Here is a 20484-nt window from a genome sequence, read left to right as displayed (position 1 = left end):
TGGGGCTGAGGCAGCACCAGATCTTCCGCGCCTAGAGGAGGTTAGAAGAAAAGAGCGTCGAACGGCCACAGCCTTTTTCCGAAAGAGACTCACACTGACACACCCATCGCTCTACCCGGCCCTCCAGGGCTAGCGGCTCAACGGTGCTCAGGCTGGCAGACCCCGCCCCCACGCGGCCTCTCTGAGCCGGGAGCCGATCGGGCCGGGGCTGGGGTCTGGCGGCCCGGCCCCCGGGGAGCGTGGGGCGTGGCCAGAAACCGGCGCTCGCGGCTGCGGATTGGCTGCCGGGCGGGCCCGCAGGCGGGGCTCCCGGCTGGGTCCAGCTTGGCCGCTCGCGGCGGCGGGGAGGCGGGGCCGGCGGGAGCCCGGCAGCCAATGGGCGCGCGTCCCCCGAGCAGTTACAAAGGGCCGGAGCGAGGCCGCCGCGGCGGCGGGGGAGGTGGGGCGAGGCGAGGCTTGCTGGGGTGAGGCGGCGGCCGGGCCGGGCCGGGCCACAGGCGGTGGCGGCGGGACCATGGAGGCGGCAGCCGCTGCTCCGCGTCCCCGGCTGCTCCTCCTCGTGCTGGCAGCGGCGGCGGCGGCGGCGGCGGCGCTGCTCCCGGGGGCGGCGGGTGAGCGGCGGCGCGGTGGGCGGGCGACTGCGGGGCGTGCGGGCCGGGCCCGGCCTCTGGCTCGCTCCTGCTCTTTCTCAAACATGGCGCGGGGCCGGGGGCGCAGGTGGCGGCGCCGGGGCCCGGGCCGGGCACTCGTGGCCCCGCGCGGCTCGGCGGCCGCCGGGCGAACCGCAAGCGGGGAGGGGAGGCGGGGCAGGGGCGTGTGTCCGGGCGCGGGCGGACGTGTCCGGCTGCCCGAGGCCGCCCCGCTCGGGACTCCCCGGGGAGGTGGAGTCGGGCGGAGTCGTCCGAGGTCCGGGGCTGCCCTCTGGGGTGTGAGTGGGCGAGGGCCAGGGGCGGAGAGTGCGAGGCCGGCGGGGACTGGCAGAGCCGTGGCTGCCCGCCGCCGCCCCCTGGGCACGGCGTGACCTTGTTCAGGGGACCCCCGCCTCAAGAGGATCCGTGCCCGAGGCTGCCGGGCCCGGGGCGGGGTTTGAGGTTGGTGTGGAAGGCGGCTCCCGGGCGAGATGTGAGCTCCAAGCCGCTAGGGCTTCGTCCAGTGGGAGTCGGGGGCGACGTGTGGTGAGACCCCCGGGTCCGCAGGCCGCCCTGACTCCCGCCCGGCTCGACCCGACCCGACCCTGCTGGAAGGGGCTGCTTCTTCAGCCAGGGGGGCTTTGTGTGAGAAGAAGGAAGCGCGGAGATGCGCGGAATGTTTCTTCTTTCGTGCGTCTGGGGAGTGTTGAAGTGAGTCCAGTAACCAGAAGGCTACGGATTGTTTTCGTAGTGGAAACTTGAACGTTTGCTCATTCTGCGGGTTTTGGAAATTTTGGGAATGACTGTGAATTGATTAAACGCTTTTTATTTCCTCGAAGGAACATCACTCGCGATGTTCCTTTTCTTGAGTGACAGTTGATAGTTTGAATCAGACATCTGTATAGCTGGTTTTCAAGGAAAAATGTTCGCTGGATTTTTCAAAATAGTAAATCAGGTTGGGGTAGGTGGTTGGCATCCACGAAGGGATGAGTGAGAAACTTCGTTAGTAGCAGAACTGAGTCACTAGAAGCTAAAATACACAGCCTCAGTGTTAGCAACTAAAATGCAGTGAAAGTACATTTCTGTTTCTGAAACTGGACAAAAGATGTTGAAATTTGTTTTAAAAATCAAGACTGACGATGACGATTATAATTAGTCCTAATAGCTACCGTCCATGTATTATGCATTACTACGATGTAAATGCATAAAGTACCCTATTGTATAAGTACATTATTTAATCACCACAAGTAAACTCTCGGGAGTAGTGGCATTTGCCCCACTTTACAGATGTGAAAAGTGGGGTGCAGACACGTTAAGTACCCAATAACTTAAGTGCTAAAGCTAGGATTTTCACTCATCTCAGTTTCCAAAACCTGTATGTCATATATATATGTAATATATATATATATAAATATGTATACATCATACTATCTGGCGTAGCCCATTTTTCTTCTTCAGTCGTCTCATGAGCAATTGGTCTTTATTATTCACTTTGGATTCTTTCCTCATGATTTGAATATCACATAGGCTTCATTCCGACTCTTAGCACATTCCTGAGTCCCTTCACGTGGGCCTGCATTAGAGGAAACAATGGATTTTTGACATTGGCCTAGGGAGGAAGGCAAGGTAACTGTGTGGACATTTGGGAGAATCAGTATAGTTAGGCATGAAACACAGGTAACATTTCCACACCACTATTAACTTGAATAACAGAGTGCACTCTTTTCCACCAGAAGTAGCATAAGAAGCGTTCATGTATTCAAGTAACAGCAGTGGACTTAGTTGAAGATACAGAACATTGCTCAGTCCATGTCCTGGAGGAGTTTACAGTCTCCATGATATGCACAAAATACAAAGCTGTCCTCTTATTACTCTAAGTCCAGACTGCCTCAGCTTGTCTGCCTTCCCTGTTGGTTATGATGATGCCTCAGTCCACTCTTAAAAGACATTCTGAAAAAGGTCAAATGCTTTTTATTTCCTCTATAACTTGGCTTCCCTTTTAAAGACTTGCACCTTTTTATGTTCTGAGTATGTTTTATTGTTCTCTGCCCAACTTCTTTCTCCAACATAGGTTTCTGTAGGGAAATTGATTCCTTGTCCCTAGTACACAGTTTTAGTACCACTATGTCTATATGTATATCGCATCTGAGAATGCTATTTGCTTCCTTTCTGCCATTTCATAACTTTTTTTCTTTGAAAACATGCCCCCAATCCAACTCTTCTATGAATGCTTCTTGAATGTCTCCTCCTTTCTTGGTATGCAGCCTTCAGCTTAATCCTGCCTGTTATCCTCCAAATCTAGTTGCTTTCCCATGTTTCTCTCATCTGGGCTTTCTATGGCTGCTGCCAAGCTAATCTTCCTCAGCCATCCCCACGAAGGTTTGTAAGATTTCCCATTTGTATTCAGCACTTACAACAACACTTAGCAGCTTATGATTGGGGCCATCTCTGAGTATCCTACCAGGGATCTCATTTCCCGTTACTGCAGACTTTCAAGCAATTTCTCTTTCTCACTGACTCCTGACTGTTCAGCCTTTTCACTACACATTTAGTTTTGCCCCTTTTTTGGGAGTGTGAGAAGTTCTCAGCCCTGACTTGCTGTGCTGGTTTAGTTCTTGAATTCTTTGTCTTCCAGAACTCTGCAACACTTAACAGTTTGTGTTGTCCATTTCTACTGCCTGTGCTGCTACTTAACTCTATTTGAATGTGTTATGGTACCCAGAGGACAAGATTCATGCCATTTCTTTCTTTTATGGCCTCAGAACTTAGCACTGTGTTTTATATTCTATTCCACATAAATGCTTGTTGATTTCTATTTGAGCATTCCTTTAATATTTATACTGTTTTATGTAAGTCCAGTTTATGCAATATTAACTTATAATTCCGTATAAATAATCAGGAAAAGTTGTATGGTGTGTTGAAAGCAATTGGTTATTTGTCCCACCTTCACCAGCAGTTATGCAGAAAACAGGGGCAATACCTACTTTTGCCTAATTCATGAGATTGTGAAGATCACATGAGAAAGTGGTATTTGAGTTTGAGGTTGCTATTCTGTGTTGTTACTAATGAGCAGGACTGATGTTCAATAAGCAGTTCCCACTGGGCCATGTGTGTTTTGGTTAAACATCCTTTCTGATTGGTTGGTACCCTTGTAGTGCCAGTTGTTAAATATTTTTAATATCATCTCTATAGGGAGGCATTAGTATTCAAAAAGGGAAATGATTAGCGTAAGCTGGAATGATTGTGGGAGGCTTCCTGGACACTTTAGGACTTAAACTGACTTTGAAGGGTGGGTAGAATTCAGAGTGGGATTTGATGAGTGTGAAAGTTCTTTTAAAGTTGTGTCCCCAACTGTCCTGGGGCCTACTCCAAGGGAGGAAACAAGGCTTTTACTGACTGACTGACAAGTTACTCTTCAGAATTAGGTTCCTTATTCTGTACTGTGGAATTTGGATGTATTAACCTCTATCATTTTTTCCCCAATCCTAAAAGCTATAGTACATAGCTGGAAATAAAACATAAAAGTAATCAAAGTGGAATGAATGAGGGAGAATAACATTATGGGATGCCCAGTAGGGCTGGGCATTCAAATGGTGAAAGTCCTAAGTATATTATCACTTCAGTTTACAGATGAAAAAATGACTCAGGTGAATTTCTTAGGGTGGCACAGGGGCAGAATAGAGACAGGAACTTTGATTTTCTGATTCCACATCTCGTGCCCTATATGGTGCTTTAAAATGTGAAGGACTCGGAGGTGGGGGTGGGACAGGGTTGGGATAGGTGGTTGGCATCCACGAAGGGGTGAGTGACTTACTTAAGTGAAGTAGGCCTTGAACTTCACAGAATTCATGAAAAGTAAATTCTAAAGGTGGAAGGGAGGGGGAATGATTAAAGCCTTTAAGTCCTCAAGGGAAAGGTCAATTTTTTTTTTAATTGCTGATAAAAGGACCTAGTATAAACTTATTGATTGAGAAAAGCAGGCCTATAGTAGTTTGGAAGATGGTCTTGAGTAAGTACGGTTAATTGAATTGGGGTGTAATTAAAGGCCTTGGTTTAGAATATTAGATGATCCGCTTTGTTGTTGAAATTAAGAGAGGAGTTGACATACAAATAAGAGGAAGATAAATCTTGTTCCTGTGAGGAGGGCCACTTATGTAGGGAAGACCCCTGTTGAAAGGTTCTAGGCCTTAGTTGAGCAGTTACAGGGACTCAACACCATTCTTGTAGTGTCATTTTATTGCACCAAATATGTTCCTGTGTAATAAATGGAATTTTGAAAATGCTGTTATCCTATGGATGGCCCTTCTGATGTGAGAACGTGTCTCTTCAAACCACAGAGCCCCTTACAAATGTCGACAAACCTCTTGCCTTTTGCAGTTCTCCTTGGTCATGGCTTACGTAACACAGAGTTCTCTGAACAGATGGACTGTGGTTTAATATCATGTGATTGGGTCACATCTTTGCTTCCTGCTTCTGGAATTGAGGGCAGATGCTGGCATATTTCTCAGGGATTTTTTAATGCTTTGTCCCATAGAACTAGCTTGAGGAAAGTTTTGGAGTCTTCTCAAAATGTATGGTCTGTTCTGACCCAACCTAACTCCGATACTTAGGATAATATTTAATGCCATTCTTAACTGAATTTTCTCAATGTCAAATCCAGGCAGTCTCCATAAACATTAAAATTGTTTACCACTTTGAATTAGATCCAATTTTTTGTGTTTTGTTTGCTTTCCAGGTAAGTTTCTTGTGGCTACCCTTCTTCATCATGAAGAAAATTGGTTGGTAGACTTGTAATTATTCATCTCAGACATCACTTTCTTAAATACTAGTGGACTAAGTCCAGTTGGTTTTATGGTCCAATTTTATAGATCAGATCAAATCTTTTGTAAAGCTGCTCCCTCAACGATTTCTAATCTAACTTTAAAAAAAATTGACTTGCAGAGTATACACACAGGTTGCTTTGAAATTTCTTGAAGGGTTACAAGAATATGCTACATATTCTACCTGTCTTGTCTCGTTTAATTCTCTCTTTTTTTTCTTTGACCATGGCTAATATGCCATCATTTAATTCTCATAACCAACCTTGAATGGTAGTTGTATAGAGTACCAAAACTTCTTACTTATTTGCTGGTTAATTTCCAAACTCTTAAGTCCATTTGTTCCCAGATACAGGTGGCCAGTGCTCAGAAGATAACTGTAGGTTTTGATAACATCAGCTCTACCCCAAGATTCTTTTCAACTCTAAACATTATCTAAAGGTGTTAGTATTTTTTCATCCTCTAATCGTAAATACATATATAAAAGAAAGACACTGCTTTGAATGGCACAGATGTAGACTAACAGTAGTTCAACCACTGAGACTCAAATGCTTTTTTATTACCATAAACCCCATCTGCCTGGGTAGGCAGAATTGACACAATTTTGCTCAGATTGGAACCTAGTTCATATCTATGAAAGAAGACCCTCTTTGTTTCCATTTTATAGACCAGGAAACTGAAGATGCGCTGTTAATGAAAGGTGGAGCCTGCATTTGAGCACTCCAGGATATGTGCTCTTTTCCTATACAGATGCTCCTCTACTTATGGTGGGGTCACATACGTCCATGCTACTTTCATATAGAGTAAATACATTGTTAGAGCCACTTCAGCAGGAAAGTTTTTCTCTTTTTTGCAAACCATGAGAACTTGCTTCAGATTGTCTTGATTACAGTTTTACTGTTTCTTTGCAACTGCAGGCTATTCAGATACTAACAGTCTTTCTTTAACATCATATTTTTAGGTAATTTGAATCTCCCTGATGTGTCCAGTGATAGTTGATCACTTACTATTTGTATTGATTTATACATATATTCATAGCAAATTCTTTTCTTCTAAAAGTAACATAAGCACAGGACTGAAAATTTGTATTAGAGAAAAGAAAAAAGCCATCACCAGCCATTATTAACATTTTGGAATATCCTGCACCCATGCTTTTTTTTTTTTTTTTTTTTTTTTTTGAGTATAAAAAACCATTCTTGGGCTGGGCATGGTGGCTCACACCTGTAATCCCAGCACTTTGGGAGGCCAAAGTGGGTGAATCACGAGGTCAGGTGTTCGAGACCAGCCTGGCCAACATGATGAAACCCTGTCTCTACTAAAAATACAAAAAATTAGCTGGACGTAGTGGCAGGCACCTGTAATCCCAGCTACTTGGAGGCTGAGGCAGGAGAATCACTTGAACGCGGGAGGCGGAGTTTGCAGTGAGCCAAGATCGTGCCACTGCACTCCATCCCGGGCAACAGAGTGAAACTCCATCTCAAAAAAAAAAAAAAAAAGCAACAAACCATTCTTTAATCATTCTATTTCAGCAGTTTATGAAAGCTAATGGAAGTGTTTAAATTGACAAAGAGCTTCAGTTTACAGAGGAAAGAGCTTCAGTTTACAGCGGAAATGGCTCATCTATTCTTAGCAAATATTTAGTAGTGATCAACATGATGAGAAATATAGGAAAAGTAAGAGGCAGTCTTGCTTTTCAAAAAATTGATGCTGAGGAAATACGACTACAGACTCAGTACTACCAACCACAGCGACTGCTTTACAGAGGAGGTAGGACTTGATCTCTCTGCCTTGCAGGAGGGTAGGGCTTTGAGTGGATGTGTGGTGGAAAGGAGGCACTCCTTGGCTGGAGAGGATGGCATGTGTGGAGAAAGAGCATTCTAAGTTTCAGGATTTCTAAGGGGAGAAATGGAAGTTCATGGTGTAAAGGGTGGGCTCAGAGAATTATGGGCCTTGAAAATCAGGTGAGAGGTTTTAATGTGGAAAAAGAATGTCTAATTGTGCCACAGAGGGAATGGATCAGGGTGGCTACCCAGGGAAATTTTGGAGTTGGTTTGATGGCATTGAGAAACAGGGTGAAATGGTGACTGTATGACATTTGAAACAAAGAAATCAGAAGAATTAGTAGTAGGGGCCTGTGTGTGGCTGTTCCCTTGCTTGTGTGCTCTTCCCTCACATACCTGCATGGCTTCCTCCCTCACCTCCTGCAAGTCTTTGCTCAGATGACACCTTTTTCTCTGTGAGGCTTATCCTGCCACCTTTTAAAATATTGTCATCATCCTACAGTGCTTTCCCTCTCTGTAACAATATCTTCTAACATATTGTATTTATTTACTTATCACATATACTTATTTATTGATACTTATTTATTGATACTGTTTATTGTCTCCTTCCTATCATTCTAAGCTTTGTGAAAGTGGATGTCTTTGTTTTGTTCACTAATGTATCTCAAGTGTATAGAAAGTGCCTGGTGCATCCTAGGCACTCACCAAATATTTGTTGAGTGGCAGTAGGTCTTAGCTGTAAAGAGGTGGAGTACAGAAATTAAGAGTGACTCCATGAAAGAAAAAAAGAATGACTCCCAAGCTTTTTTAGGCTGGATAATGCCTTTAACTTAGTGAGTAATTTGGCACGAGGATTAAGGGGAGACGAATTCTGGTTTAAGCATGTTGAGTTTGAGGTGAAGGTAGCCAAATAAAATTGCTTAGTAGTCAGCAAAGATAAAAAAAATGGAACCTAGTTGGAAATGGGAGAGAACCTTAAGCAAAGAAATGGCTACTAGCATCTAGCATTCACCTCATATTCTCTCTCTCTCTCTCTCTCTCTCTTTCTCTTTCTCTTTTAGGGGTAGGAGGATTCTAGTGTCCTAAAACGCTACCTTAAATGGAGTTTTTATTTAGACCTTGAAGTCCTAGCTTGTATCTGGAGTCCCGGTCCCTTTGCTGGGATATGGTTCTCTCCTGTTTTTCAGGTTCATGCTTTCTATTTTTCCCCTACCTCTCTTAGTAAAGATGTATATATTCAGAATTACTTGTGATCTTCTGGTTGTATTGAAATTAACCTTCAGACAGTGCTGCTTTCTCTGCAGTAATGCGTTTGATCTCTTGGGAGTGTGGTTCTTGGCTGAGATAAAAGAGAGGAAGTTTCCTGCTTGCGGCCTAGGCCTCAGGTCATGGTTGCTGATGTTACAGGTGTCAGCTTTATTATCTCCTGGAGCTCCCTGATGGCTATCCTTTTAAATGCTTTTCCTGTTGTTTTTCTCAATGAACCAAACACTGGTGCAGTTGTATCCCTAGACCATCTCTCTTTTTCTATTTGGATTGATCTAACTTAAGTTTTTCTTTCAGTTTTGAAGGCAGATTAAATTCATGTGACTCGGTTGTCAGAAATTTAATGAAATCTTTGTTTATAGGAGTAGTATATAAGCCCCAACATATCTGGCTGTAATTAGAGTCTAATCAGTGTATCTGTGACTCACTTTTCAAAAGAGGATAGTTCCTAATTTACCTGATCATTGTGAAAATAGTGTACAGTAGTATTTACACTTAGTACATAGCCTGACACCAGTAGGTGTTCAATAAAGGGGAATTATTATATATTTAAATAAGTGAAAGAATGTCTTCTGAAAGAAGAAATACATGTCTGTGTAATGAAGAACTAGAATTAATTGGTAGACTGAAAGGCAGAATTCAGCTCAGTGTAAGGAATGACTCTCTACCATAGCTGTCAAAATGGAACATTGTAAGGTAGTATGTTCCCTGTCACACTGGAACTATTCAGGCAGAGGCTAGATAGGCTTCTGTCTGAGAAATTGTAGAAGGAATTTCTTACATTAGGTGGGAGGTGGGACTTGTTTATCTGTAAGCTCTGTTTCTCCTCTAGAATTCTGTACTTTTGGGCATAATTCAAGCTTCCTTGCTTACCGATTTTAGCCAAATATAGTCTAAATATCCCTAGGATTCATGGCTTCAAGATGAGCAGTATCTTGTAGCTCCTGTATTATACGAGAAAAGTTAGTTTATCCATTGATTGGCTTGTATTCTGGTCATTTTCCAAAAAAGGATTTTGGAAGCGTGAAATAATAGCAAATTCAGTAAGACCAAATCTACTGACCACAAAAGATAAGAATCAGTAAGTCAAAAAGCAAAAGAAAAAGAGAACAATTATCTGTAAGTTTAGCTGAGGAAAGCTTTAAAAGTTGAACACAGTACTTAGCTCTGAGTTCTCTGGTAACCAAGGCAAGTAAGGAAGACTGATAATTTGCATAGATCTCATCACCTATCGAGAATTCATGAGGAGGCTGCCACCTTCCTTAATAAAGTGGAGCCCCAAACGCCAAGATTATAATACAGGGAGAATCTCCAAGTGGTAAGGGTTTATTGTTGGATCTGGCAGTAATCTGATTCTTGTTCTGAGGCTTCCCCCTTTAACACGTATTGAGGGTTCAATTTAGTGCTGCTGCCTCCATCTTCTCCAGTTTAAGTCTCTGATCCAAGTATGAACACATTAGTCTTTCTCTAATGCCAGTGGAACAGCTGATGTAAGACTAGGACATTTAAATCAAGCTTTGCTAAAAGCTAGAGGATAATGAATAGAGAGCAACATGAAACTATTCAGTCTGGCTTACAAAGACATTTTTCTCATGCCCTTATCTTTTGGTGTGTCTCCATTTGATACACTTCATCTGAGTACTGCCACCAAAGGCAGAGCCAGACATTTACCTTCAAACAGGTGCAAGTCAGTAAGATCCAGAGTGTCTTTGCTTGGGTTTCTTGTTTGAAGAACTGCTTCATTTCTGAGTAATGGATGTTGGGAATGATTACTTTAGGAGAGACCACACTTAGATTCTGAGAGTGTGGCCCTACTGTACTGGTCTCACAGTAATCCCAGTATTCATGGAAAAGATAGGCACGTACATTAGCATGAGGGCATTCTTTGGTTAGAAGCGTTCTGATTTCATTGGGAAAAACAAGCTTCTCTCTGTTCTTGAGCAAAAGCTTTTATAGAAGTCTTTGTACATGGGCCATTGAAAAATAAAGTGAACAATTCAGGTTTATCACTCTCATGATTTGTAAGGATTCACTTTTCCTTTTTTCTGCAGTTGCTGTGCTACTTCAGGTCTGTTCCAGTGTTTCCTTGTTCTCACCACCAAGACTGAACCTCCTTATTTTTGTTCATTTGCTTCAGGAAAACCGTTCCATCTAGATTTCCTAGGTGTAAACCTCACTGATTACATAATAGTGTATATTTATAGTTCTAGGACACCTTGTTCAGGCATCCTGTTACATTTCTACATTATAAGATCCTTAAATATGCATTGAATTACAAATAGGTCCCCAGGGAGAAGGCAAAAACAAATGGCTTTTTCTGCAAGAAACTAGGACTAATATAGATATTTAGGAGCACTGAATATGGAGGATAGAGTTAAACTTGAAGAGACACACAGAGATAGAAAAGCAGCAACTGCCCTTTCATTTGTATGCATGTACACGATATATGTATGGGTTTTTTATTTTTTGCTTGATGTATTCATTTCCAAATCAAACTATAATGTGCTCTAATTGGGTCTCTTTGTTCAGCACATGGTTGTTGATTTGAGTACTTTATCCAATTGAAAAACTGACATTTTAATTTTGTTATTCAACTTGCAATAGATTAAAAACACGCAAGATTGTGTATTGTAGATTTCCTTCAACAATAATTATATATAATTATTTTATCAAAATAAACAAGTTAAAGTAGTTTTAGTTGTTTTGTCTCATTTTACACTTAGGAAAAAAATTACAAACCAGGGGCCAGAGTCTGGTCATGTTTGTCAATGAGGAAAGACAATTTCTGATTGCCAGTGCCACCAAAGCATTGGCAGATTAACACAGCATTGTAGATTACTTTCCTAGGAAGAGATGCTCCTTTTTTCTCCCTTTCCATTATTTTGCTTTCCTTCTTTCCATGGTGCATTTTCCTTTTGTTTTCTTCCTTCTTATTTCGATGCATATATAAACTTGAGCCTTTCTGCTCTCACATTCTTTCTCCCCATGATCATAATTGTTTCTTCACTTTATTCTTAAAAAAAAAAAAAAAATAAGGCCACGTAAGTATTTTATCGAGATTTCATCTATCATTTAAGTTTTGTCAGATCCAGCCTGCTCTTGCCTTACCATGGGAGAAGGGAAAGGAGGGAGGAGTTTTAAGGGATTTTAGGCATCAGGCAGAAGTCTTAAGGGAAACTGCAAGGACCAACAGGCTCAGAATTAGCTGTGCACTGCAAACAGATGGTGTGTCCCTGAGGAGATAGTGTAGTTGCCCTAAGCAATTGGGTGCTTCCGTCTGATTTAGCTTAGTCTCTGTAACTGGGAAAAAGGAAAATCTCGTGGAAGAAATGAGTATAATCACCTGTGAACCATTCTAAACTATTATCTAGAGCCTAGTGATTATTGACTTGTATATAGATTTCATAATTCTGCAAGATAGTCTTCTGTGTTGTATCATCAGTTATCCAAGGGATAAATAACATCAAGACCCTTATGCCTCTGATAGATCCTTTTAGTAACCAACCCACCACTTTCTTCAGTAGCCAAGATGCTACTGTATCAATGCTACCAGCAATTGGAAACCCATATTCCTAATGCCAAGTCTCGGCATGTAGATTTTGAGGTCTGAAAACTTTATTAGCTTTCTTACGGTACATCTCAAGCCTAAGTTTTCATATACACGTAGTTTAGTCTCAGAGGGCAAATGTTTCCCTGAAAGGAGTTCAGTCAACACTAGATGCTTATATCTTTAGGCTCCAAGGGAGTCCAAAATTTAATGATTAAAAATATTATAAAAATGCAAATATAGAAATTATACAAAAGCTCCTTCATTTTGGCGGGCTGTTCTCTCCTTGCTTGGTTTAATTCAGCTGTGTTCTTCTAGGAGACTGCAACCACAATTTAACTGCTTTGCTTTGGTATTTTGTTTGACAAGGGAGATGAACATTTCAGATGAGACGGAGTCTCACTGTGTCACCCAGGCTGGAGTGCAGTGGCGCGATCTTGGCTCACTGCAACCTTTGCCTCCTGGGTTCAAGAGATTCTCCTGTCTCAGCTTCCCGTGTAGCTGGGATTACAGGCATCCGCTACCACACCTGGCTAATTTTTTTTTTGTACTTTTAGTAGAGACGGGGTTTCACCGTGTTGGCCAGGCTGGTCGAATTCCTGACCTCAGGTGATCCACCTGCCTCGGCCTCCCAAAGTACTGGGATTACAGCATGAGCCACCGTGCCCGGCCTTCAATTTTTTTCTTTAAGGGTAAGTGCTTTTTGAATCCTGTTTGCTTACTTTTTCTGACCCAAATGTTTTAAAAATGTTTTCCTGTGTTTTCATTTAAAAGATTGGTTTTACCTTTCACATTGAGATGTATAGTCCATCTGGAGTTGCTTATTTATTATGGTATGAGATTTTTATTATTTTTTAAATATGGATATCTAGTTGACTCGGAACCATTTACTGGTAAAACCTTTTTTCCCCCAGTGTACAATAAGATCACCTTCATCATAAATCAAGAGATTGTATATGTGAGGGTCTGTTTCTCTGTAATCTCTTGTTTTGTTTGCCCATTTGTCCTTGTGCCATTACCATACTGTCTTAATTATTATGATTTTAGGAGTCTTGATATCTAGTAGTGTAAGTCTTCCAAAGATTACTTTGGTTATTCTTGCGATGTTGTTTTTCCATATAAATTTCAGAATCAACTTGTCAGTTCCCACTGAATAAAAAAACCCTGTGGGGATTCTGATTTGATTTTATTGAATCTACAGATCACTTTATGGAGTATTGACCTCTTTACAGTATTGAATCTTCCAGTTAGGAATTTGTCACTTTTCTCCATTTATAAATACATTTTAAAATTTTATTTTATCTCCTTTGTAATTTCTATCAATGAGTAATATTTTTTAAGCTTTCTCTGCAGAGGTCTTACCTGTCTTTTGTTAGGTTTATTCCTAGTTTTTAGATTTTTAAAAAATGTTTTCTATTTATTGCTGGTTTAAGAATGATTTTTTAATGTAATTTTTTTTTGGAATAGTGAATAACCTTGTATTAGTGACCTTGCTAGATTTACTAATTAATTCTAATAGTTGATCTGTAGGTCACTTTTGGATTTTCCATGTACATAGTTGTCCTCTGCAAGTAATGATAGTTCTGTGTCTTTCCAGTCTATCTTCCTTTTGTTTATTTCTGACTTATTACACTCAGACCTCTAATACAATGTTGAGAAGTAGTGATGGATATCCCTTTCTTACTTGTGATTTCAAGGGAAAATGACAGTCATGCAACATTAAATGTAATGCCTGCTTTTATGCCTTTTATTTAATCTGATTATTTCAGAATCTTTTTAAAATTCTGCAGTTTACTGAGATTTCTAAAAATCATGAAGAGCTGTTGAATTTTATCAGTTTGCTAAGATTTTTAAAAATCATGAATAGCTGTTGAATTTTATCAGTTTTTTGGTTTTGTTTACATCATCTAAACTGCCAAACTCCCTTACTATTTTCTTTTTCTCTTTTTTTTTTTTTTTTTTTGAGACAGGATCTCACTCTGTTGCCCAGGCTGGAGTGCTATGGCCTGATCATGGCTCACTGCAGCCTCAAACTCCTGGGGCTCAAGTGATCCTTCTGCCCCAGCCTCACAAGTAGCTGGGACTACAGGTGCGTGCCACCACGCCTGGCTCAAACTTTTATTTTGGCATCTTTTGTACAATGTTTCTGTATATCCTCTACCTAAAATGACTTTCCTTTCTTCACTAGCTTTCTTTAAGTCTTAGTTTAGGTGTCATATTTCAGAGAAATCTCCCTTTTCTGTCCTCTGTGCACTTTGCATCATCATTTATCAGTGGCGTGTTCTCTGCATTGTGAACTTGAGGGCAGGAATCTCATCCTAATTATCTCTATCCTCCTAAAGGTTTTTTCTTTCTTCCTACACAGGTTACATTGACTGTTGTGTTCTGAGAAAAGGTGTTCAGGCCTTGCTTTCTGCTTCTAAAATTACTAACTGCCCAGGACCATCAGTTCATTTCTTCAACTGTGGCTCCAACAAATCTTTCGCTGTTTGCTGGCCCAGGTATTGCTCTCCTCTGCCCCGAGTCAATGGCAGCTGGGAGTGGTTACCACTTCCTTCTCTTACCACAGTTCCTTCTCTACCACAGTTCTGTTTTGTATGTCATTCCCCTAGCCCAGGATGATCAGTCACTTTCATTTACATTCATTATTACGCCTTATAATCTGTGCAGCCAAGCCAGTCTCTCCTACAGCCACTCGTGCTTTCCAAAGGGAATGGTTGAAATTTTTCATTTTGTCCTACGTGAGGGGTTGTGGGGAGTAGGGGTGGAAATCACTGTAGATTATCAAGTAATCCTTTTTTCCTTTGTGTACTTTTGGAATAAATCTAGATTATGTTGATGTAACTGTTAGGACATTTCTGTTTCTTCATCTCTAAAGGAGCTGGGATCTGATATTTCTGTTCACATTCCTTCCAGCATGAACGTTTTATGGCTAATTAGATATTAACTTATTTATTAGGGATATTACATATACACACTGGATGTGTCCCTACACTGTTAATTTGGGTTGGAACTGAAAATATACTTTCTGTGTGTGCCTAATGCTACTATAGTGAAGTTCTTGAGCCGGGTCTGTTCAGTCATATTGTTGAAAAACTGCATGAATATTTATGAAGGAGAAAGAGATGATAGGTACCATGAACATTAACTGTTTTATGTGCATATGGTTTATATTGTGTTCTGTGTCAGTATTGCCTACCAGAGCTGTCTCAACATTAGCTCTGATTCTCTGTCTAGCATCTAGACCAGAGAGTGGCACGTGATAGGAGCTCTAAAGAAATACTTGTTGAAAAAGTGCATAAACTAATTTTTGAACATTTTATTATGTGCTGGGCACTGTGCTAAGTATTCTATGTATGCTATTTCATTAACCCTCAAACCTTCTGAGATTGGTACTGTTTGTTAGTATGTTATAAATTTAGGAAGTAAGTTGAAGAAATTTAGGTTCAAATAAGTTACGTGACTTCCTCAGGATTACTCAGTGCCTAACTGGCAAAGATAGGATTTTAACTTAAGTCTTTCTGTCTCTGAGTTCCATCAACTTAACTACCGTATCCTTATAATACCTACCCACTAGTCAAATTAAAATCTAATAAGAAACTGTAAAAGCTTACTTAGATTGAGAGGAAATGAGAAATTCGGTTATTGTTTTAGCACTCACCATTAGACATAGAAGTTTCTCCATTTCTTTTAAGGGCCTGCGGTAAGGCAAAGTGCACACATCTGCTCTGTATATTAAAATATCCCCTCAACTCATTGAAGTGGAACAAAAACAAGGTCACTTGACAGGACTATAATTGTAATCACACTATACAGCTTTACTTCCTGCCCTTTAGTAGTAGGACCATTTCCTTGTCCTTAAGCATGCTTCTAAAATACCAGTTTTAATGGCTATATAGTCTTTCATTCATGATTGTATAAGGACTCATTCTGTCATTGTCTTGTCATTCACATAGGTTATTTTCAATCATAAAAAACTGTAATGAACATCTGCAAGTTTAGATTTTTGCTCTCACCTATTGTTTCCTCAGACAACTCTAAGTAGTAGAATTAATGGATTAAAAGATACTTTTTAAAGGCTCTGACTCTTAAAATGTGTTGTTAAACTCCTCAGGTCTGCTAACCAGATCTTTATGCTGTACTTGTGTGATTTATTTCGAATCTAAGGGAGCTTTTCCTTTTAGTGCTGAATCATACTGAAATCCTTGTTTAACCTGAGTTAAAGTATAGTTGCAAGGGAGCTATCAAGACAAATAATTACAGTGATGGTGAAATGAATACAAGTCAAACATCCCAATCTGAAATTCAAAACGTTTTGAGCACACCAACATGATGCCACAAGTGGAAAACTGTGCACATAAGTACTTAACACGAACTTTGTTTCATGCTGAAAATTATTTCAAATATTATATTAAATTACCTTCGGGCTATCTATATAAAGCATATATGAAACGTGAATGAATTTTATATTTAGACTTGGGTCCCATTCCCAAGATGTCTCATTATGTATATGCAAATATTCCAAAATCTGAAAAAAATCCCAAATCCAAAACACTTCGGGTCCTGAGCATTTTGCATGAGGTATACTCAACTTGTAATATTTTCTATGTATAGCCAAGTTTGCACATACATAGGTTACAACAACCCATCGTGTCTTAACCTTTCAGTCTGGAGGCCGGAGTTTTCTTTTTACTTTGATTGTAAATTGTATTCAGATTTTAGAAATGTAAAGCTTAGAGAAATGTGCATCTCAAAATTAAGAAAGCTATGCCCACTGTTAAAGATTGGAGCATGGAAACAAAGTTGGACAGTGTAGTAGAAAGGTCCTAAACAGGGGATTTGGTTCTTATTTTTGCTATCAAGCAGAAGAGTCAAAACTGTAGGAGTCTAAACCAAATCAGGTCCACCTGGGAGTCTTTAAAGTTTAGGGTTACTTAGCATGGGGATAGTGGTATAGCAAATAGTTGCATAGATTTTACTCATGGGCTGGTGATAATATAGTGAGGATTCACATCCACCTGTAATCTGGGTAGAATATTTATGTGAATCATTTTGGTTTTTTGGTTTTCTTTTTAAAATTTTTTTAATCGTTTTGGTTTTCTTAAGTTTTGGTTTCTTCATTAATAAAATGACAGAACTGAATTGCCTAGATGATATTCAGAGTTTCATGTGGTTCTGTTAGTCTGGGATTCTACAGTGGAATTTTGTCACCGCTTTTGGGAAGAAGTTTACCTTTGGTGGCCTACGAATAAAAACCACGTTGGCACAATGCCGTTTATCATATGGGATAATTCTGTGTGTTTATATAATCATTTATGTTAGTTTCCAAATGTGTTAATAATGTACAGTATCTCATTTGATTAGCTCAATCTGATGATGAAATAGGTCAGAGAGATATTATGTTTATTTTCCTGATGAAATACAACATGGTGGTTAGCATCTTGAACAATTTAAATTTGATCATCTTACTTGGTATGCCAGCCACTAAGGATGAAATCCTGCCACTGAGAAAGAAAACCCCGTCAGGAAAGCTTTCTCACCCTTATCTATCTAACAAATTGTACATATTCTCCAAGTTCTGACTTGAATGCTGGTGAAGCTTTTCTTGATAATCTCTTCTACCGCAGCAGAGTAGAAACACTTTGATCATTCTCCTCAGGACTCAGGATTTTAATTATCTGTTTAATGCCTTTCCCTTCCACCCTAGTGAACTACTCAAGTTCAAATACCTTGTCTTACTCATTTCTGCACCTCGTAGCCCACACTGTACCTGGCATATAGAGATGCTTAGTGAATAATTGCAGAATTAAATGAAAGAGTCAAGGTGATGTGTTGCGGAGTGAGGAGAACTTGGGCTTTGGGCTGGCAGAAGGTGGTGTCATCGTATACATTTTTTAGATTGAAATTTTGCCATGTATATGTGTTTAAAAATTTAAAATCTAGTTGAATAAAAGGCGGGGGCGGGGGGGGGGGCGGTAACCAGGGGCCAAATCTATTAATAAAGTAAATTTGAATTTTTTTTTAAATGGCAATTAAAACTCATGTTCATGGAGAAAATTAAGTTCCTGTTTTAGTTTTTCCCTAAATGATCTTGCCGTATCACATAACAGCAGTCTTGTAGTCAATCAAGACTGGCTTCAAGTGGTGAAATGGAATTTTTTAATTCCCTGGAGAGAGAAATCTTTACCTAGTTAAGCTTTGTGTTATCTTCATGTTTTTATTTGTCTAGTGACTTCTTATTGAAAGAGTAGTTAAGAAAAACCCTTTAGCACTGACTTTTTCAAATTTACCGTAATGTAATGACCTCTTTGAAAGGAGAAGTACAGAGTGTATTTTTCATAATGTTACTTAAATTCTGTAGACATGAAACTAGATATAAAACCCTTATGTTCTTGGCTCATACACCACTATAAACCAAATCTGCAAATTAAATACAAAGACAACTACAAAAAAAACAAAATTCAAATGAATACCATTATTCCATGTGACAGATGATGTTTAGGTTTTGCAGTAGAAAAAAATAGCTTTAGGTCTAATTCCATTTTAAATCTGTTTCTGTATTTTAACTTCAGTGATAATAAAAGCTGTGAGTAGTGCCTCTTCTCATCAGTAATGTTATGCAGGAGGGTATTAATGACTTCAAGGCCTTGTTGGTAAGTTCAGGATGAGACATCATACCTAACCAAAACACTTGACAGCAAGCATTCCTCAAATACAGGTTTATAAGTTTTACTGAGATATCATCCATTTTGTTCATTGGAAGATAAGGTTAATATTTTGACATTATCGAAATCTTCATTAAATGATTTTCTAAACCAGTTATTGCTGGAAATGAGAATGGAAAAACATTGCATACCTACAATTATATTTACTGCTAACAAATGTTTGCAAATTGTACTACACATGTAGGACCCATATAACACTTGCATATAATAAAGTACATATATGGTATTGGCTGTTAGGCTATTGGCTTTTGAATATGCATGCCATGCCTGTATTGCCATATGCTCGATTCAAATTCCCTTTATTTTTTACTCTTTCCTTTACAATGACCATGAAACTTATGCTGTGTGTAGTGTGCCACAAGGACATTTGGCCTGAAGAGGATCTTCACACAACTGAAGAAGCAGCAGTGAAAGCCTAGTGCCAGTGTTGAGACAGTGGCTACTCATGATCTTGAATGTTTATCCTTGTTTTTAGATATCTTTGAAATGAAAATATGTTCTCAAACCTTGTACCCAATTTATACAGCCTTTTTTCTCCCAGCATATTTGGGAAACATTGTTTAGCAAATATTTTTCTGATCACTATCTAAGGAGCCAGGATTCAGAGATGTGAAAAACAAAACAAGCTTGGCCCTTCCTAAGGCAATGAAAGACCCTTTAACAGCAAGCTATAAATGGATTGATTTGCGCTGTTCTAAAGGTATGCAAAGAGCACTATGGAACTTATTGAAAGGAGCTACGAATTACTGTGAAGGTAAGGGTGAGGTTTAGAGCACATAATGGCAAAGATCCTGTTGAAATAGGGTCTTAAAGGATGAGTCAGATAAGAAGATAGGTTTAAACTAGACAGAGAGATGGTATGTGTAAAGACCAAGGTCATGAAAGACATGATTATTATAAAGGTGAGAGGTGTGTGGCCCTAGATAGCATTTGCCATGTGAGAAGTAAATTGGAACCCCAAACTAAAAGTCTTGTTAGACTAGGTCCCTTATCTCATCAGCATAGGGGAGCCATGGTGATCTGAGAACTAGGAGAGTATTCAGGGCAATATTTTTTATGTATAGCAGTTACCACATTGTATTACAGTGTTCTCCTTCACTTGTCATTGGAGCTCTTCAAGTGCTGTGACCATTAGTTATTGATCTTTGTGTACTAAGCTTTTGGTAGAGTAACTGATAAAAGTAATGCTTAGAAAACATGGGTCGAATGACTAATCATGAGTAAAGAGGATTTAGGAGAGAATTATGACAATCTCCTATGGTGGTAGTTTTAATGCTTTGTGGGTCACAGACTCCTTTGTGAGTGACTTTGAAAACTTTTCCTTGAAAATGTAAATACGTATAACATTTGGCTTATAGTTTTATGGGATTCATGTACCTCTGAAGCCAGTCCATGAATTCCTGGTTCAGAATTCCTCCTTAGGAAATTATACCCAGACAGCCATCACCATCACACCTTGTCATGAATAATTTACTGTCTCTTTTAGCAGTCTTTATTATGATTGTGTCTCTTCCTTGTAATTTCCTTGAGTTTCTTTCATACTTAGGAAGCAAATAGCTGACCTGTCTATGAATAAAGAAAGCATTTTTAATAATGATTAAGGTAAAACTTTACTGGTCTGTAAAGATAATAGACAAGTATGTGAATTAAGCCAGCAACCAAGAAACAGCTACTTGAGGAGAACCTGACATTCCTGAATTTGAGTTGAGCAAGTGAGTT

General features: G+C 39.9%; 1 protein-coding gene across 14 annotated transcripts in view; it reads left to right on the top strand.

Moving 5' to 3' along the window:
• Positions 1 to 425: 425 nt before the first annotated feature.
• Positions 426 to 20484, top strand: part of TGFBR1 (transforming growth factor beta receptor 1) — a 46682-nt gene continuing 26623 nt past the window's right edge. For 6 of the 14 annotated variants that reach the window (XM_055271715.2, XM_055271716.2, XM_055271712.2 and 3 more), the window contains exon 1: positions 426 to 611. In XM_055271715.2, the coding sequence (XP_055127690.1) occupies positions 515 to 611 (97 nt within the window). In that variant the 5' untranslated portion in view covers positions 426 to 514. Of the gene's footprint in view, positions 612 to 822; positions 1092 to 4406; positions 12733 to 14018; positions 14130 to 14405; positions 14542 to 14824; positions 19520 to 19548; positions 20478 to 20484 lie in introns of those variants that run through there. The other 8 variants (XM_063636877.1, XM_055271717.2, XM_055271714.2 and 5 more) reach the window with 8 other exon arrangements.

The sequence above is a fragment of the Symphalangus syndactylus genome, chromosome 3, assembly GCF_028878055.3.
Source record: "Symphalangus syndactylus isolate Jambi chromosome 3, NHGRI_mSymSyn1-v2.1_pri, whole genome shotgun sequence".
Taxonomy (NCBI): Eukaryota; Metazoa; Chordata; class Mammalia; order Primates; family Hylobatidae; genus Symphalangus; species Symphalangus syndactylus.
This window is presented reverse-complemented; position numbering and strand designations above follow the sequence as displayed.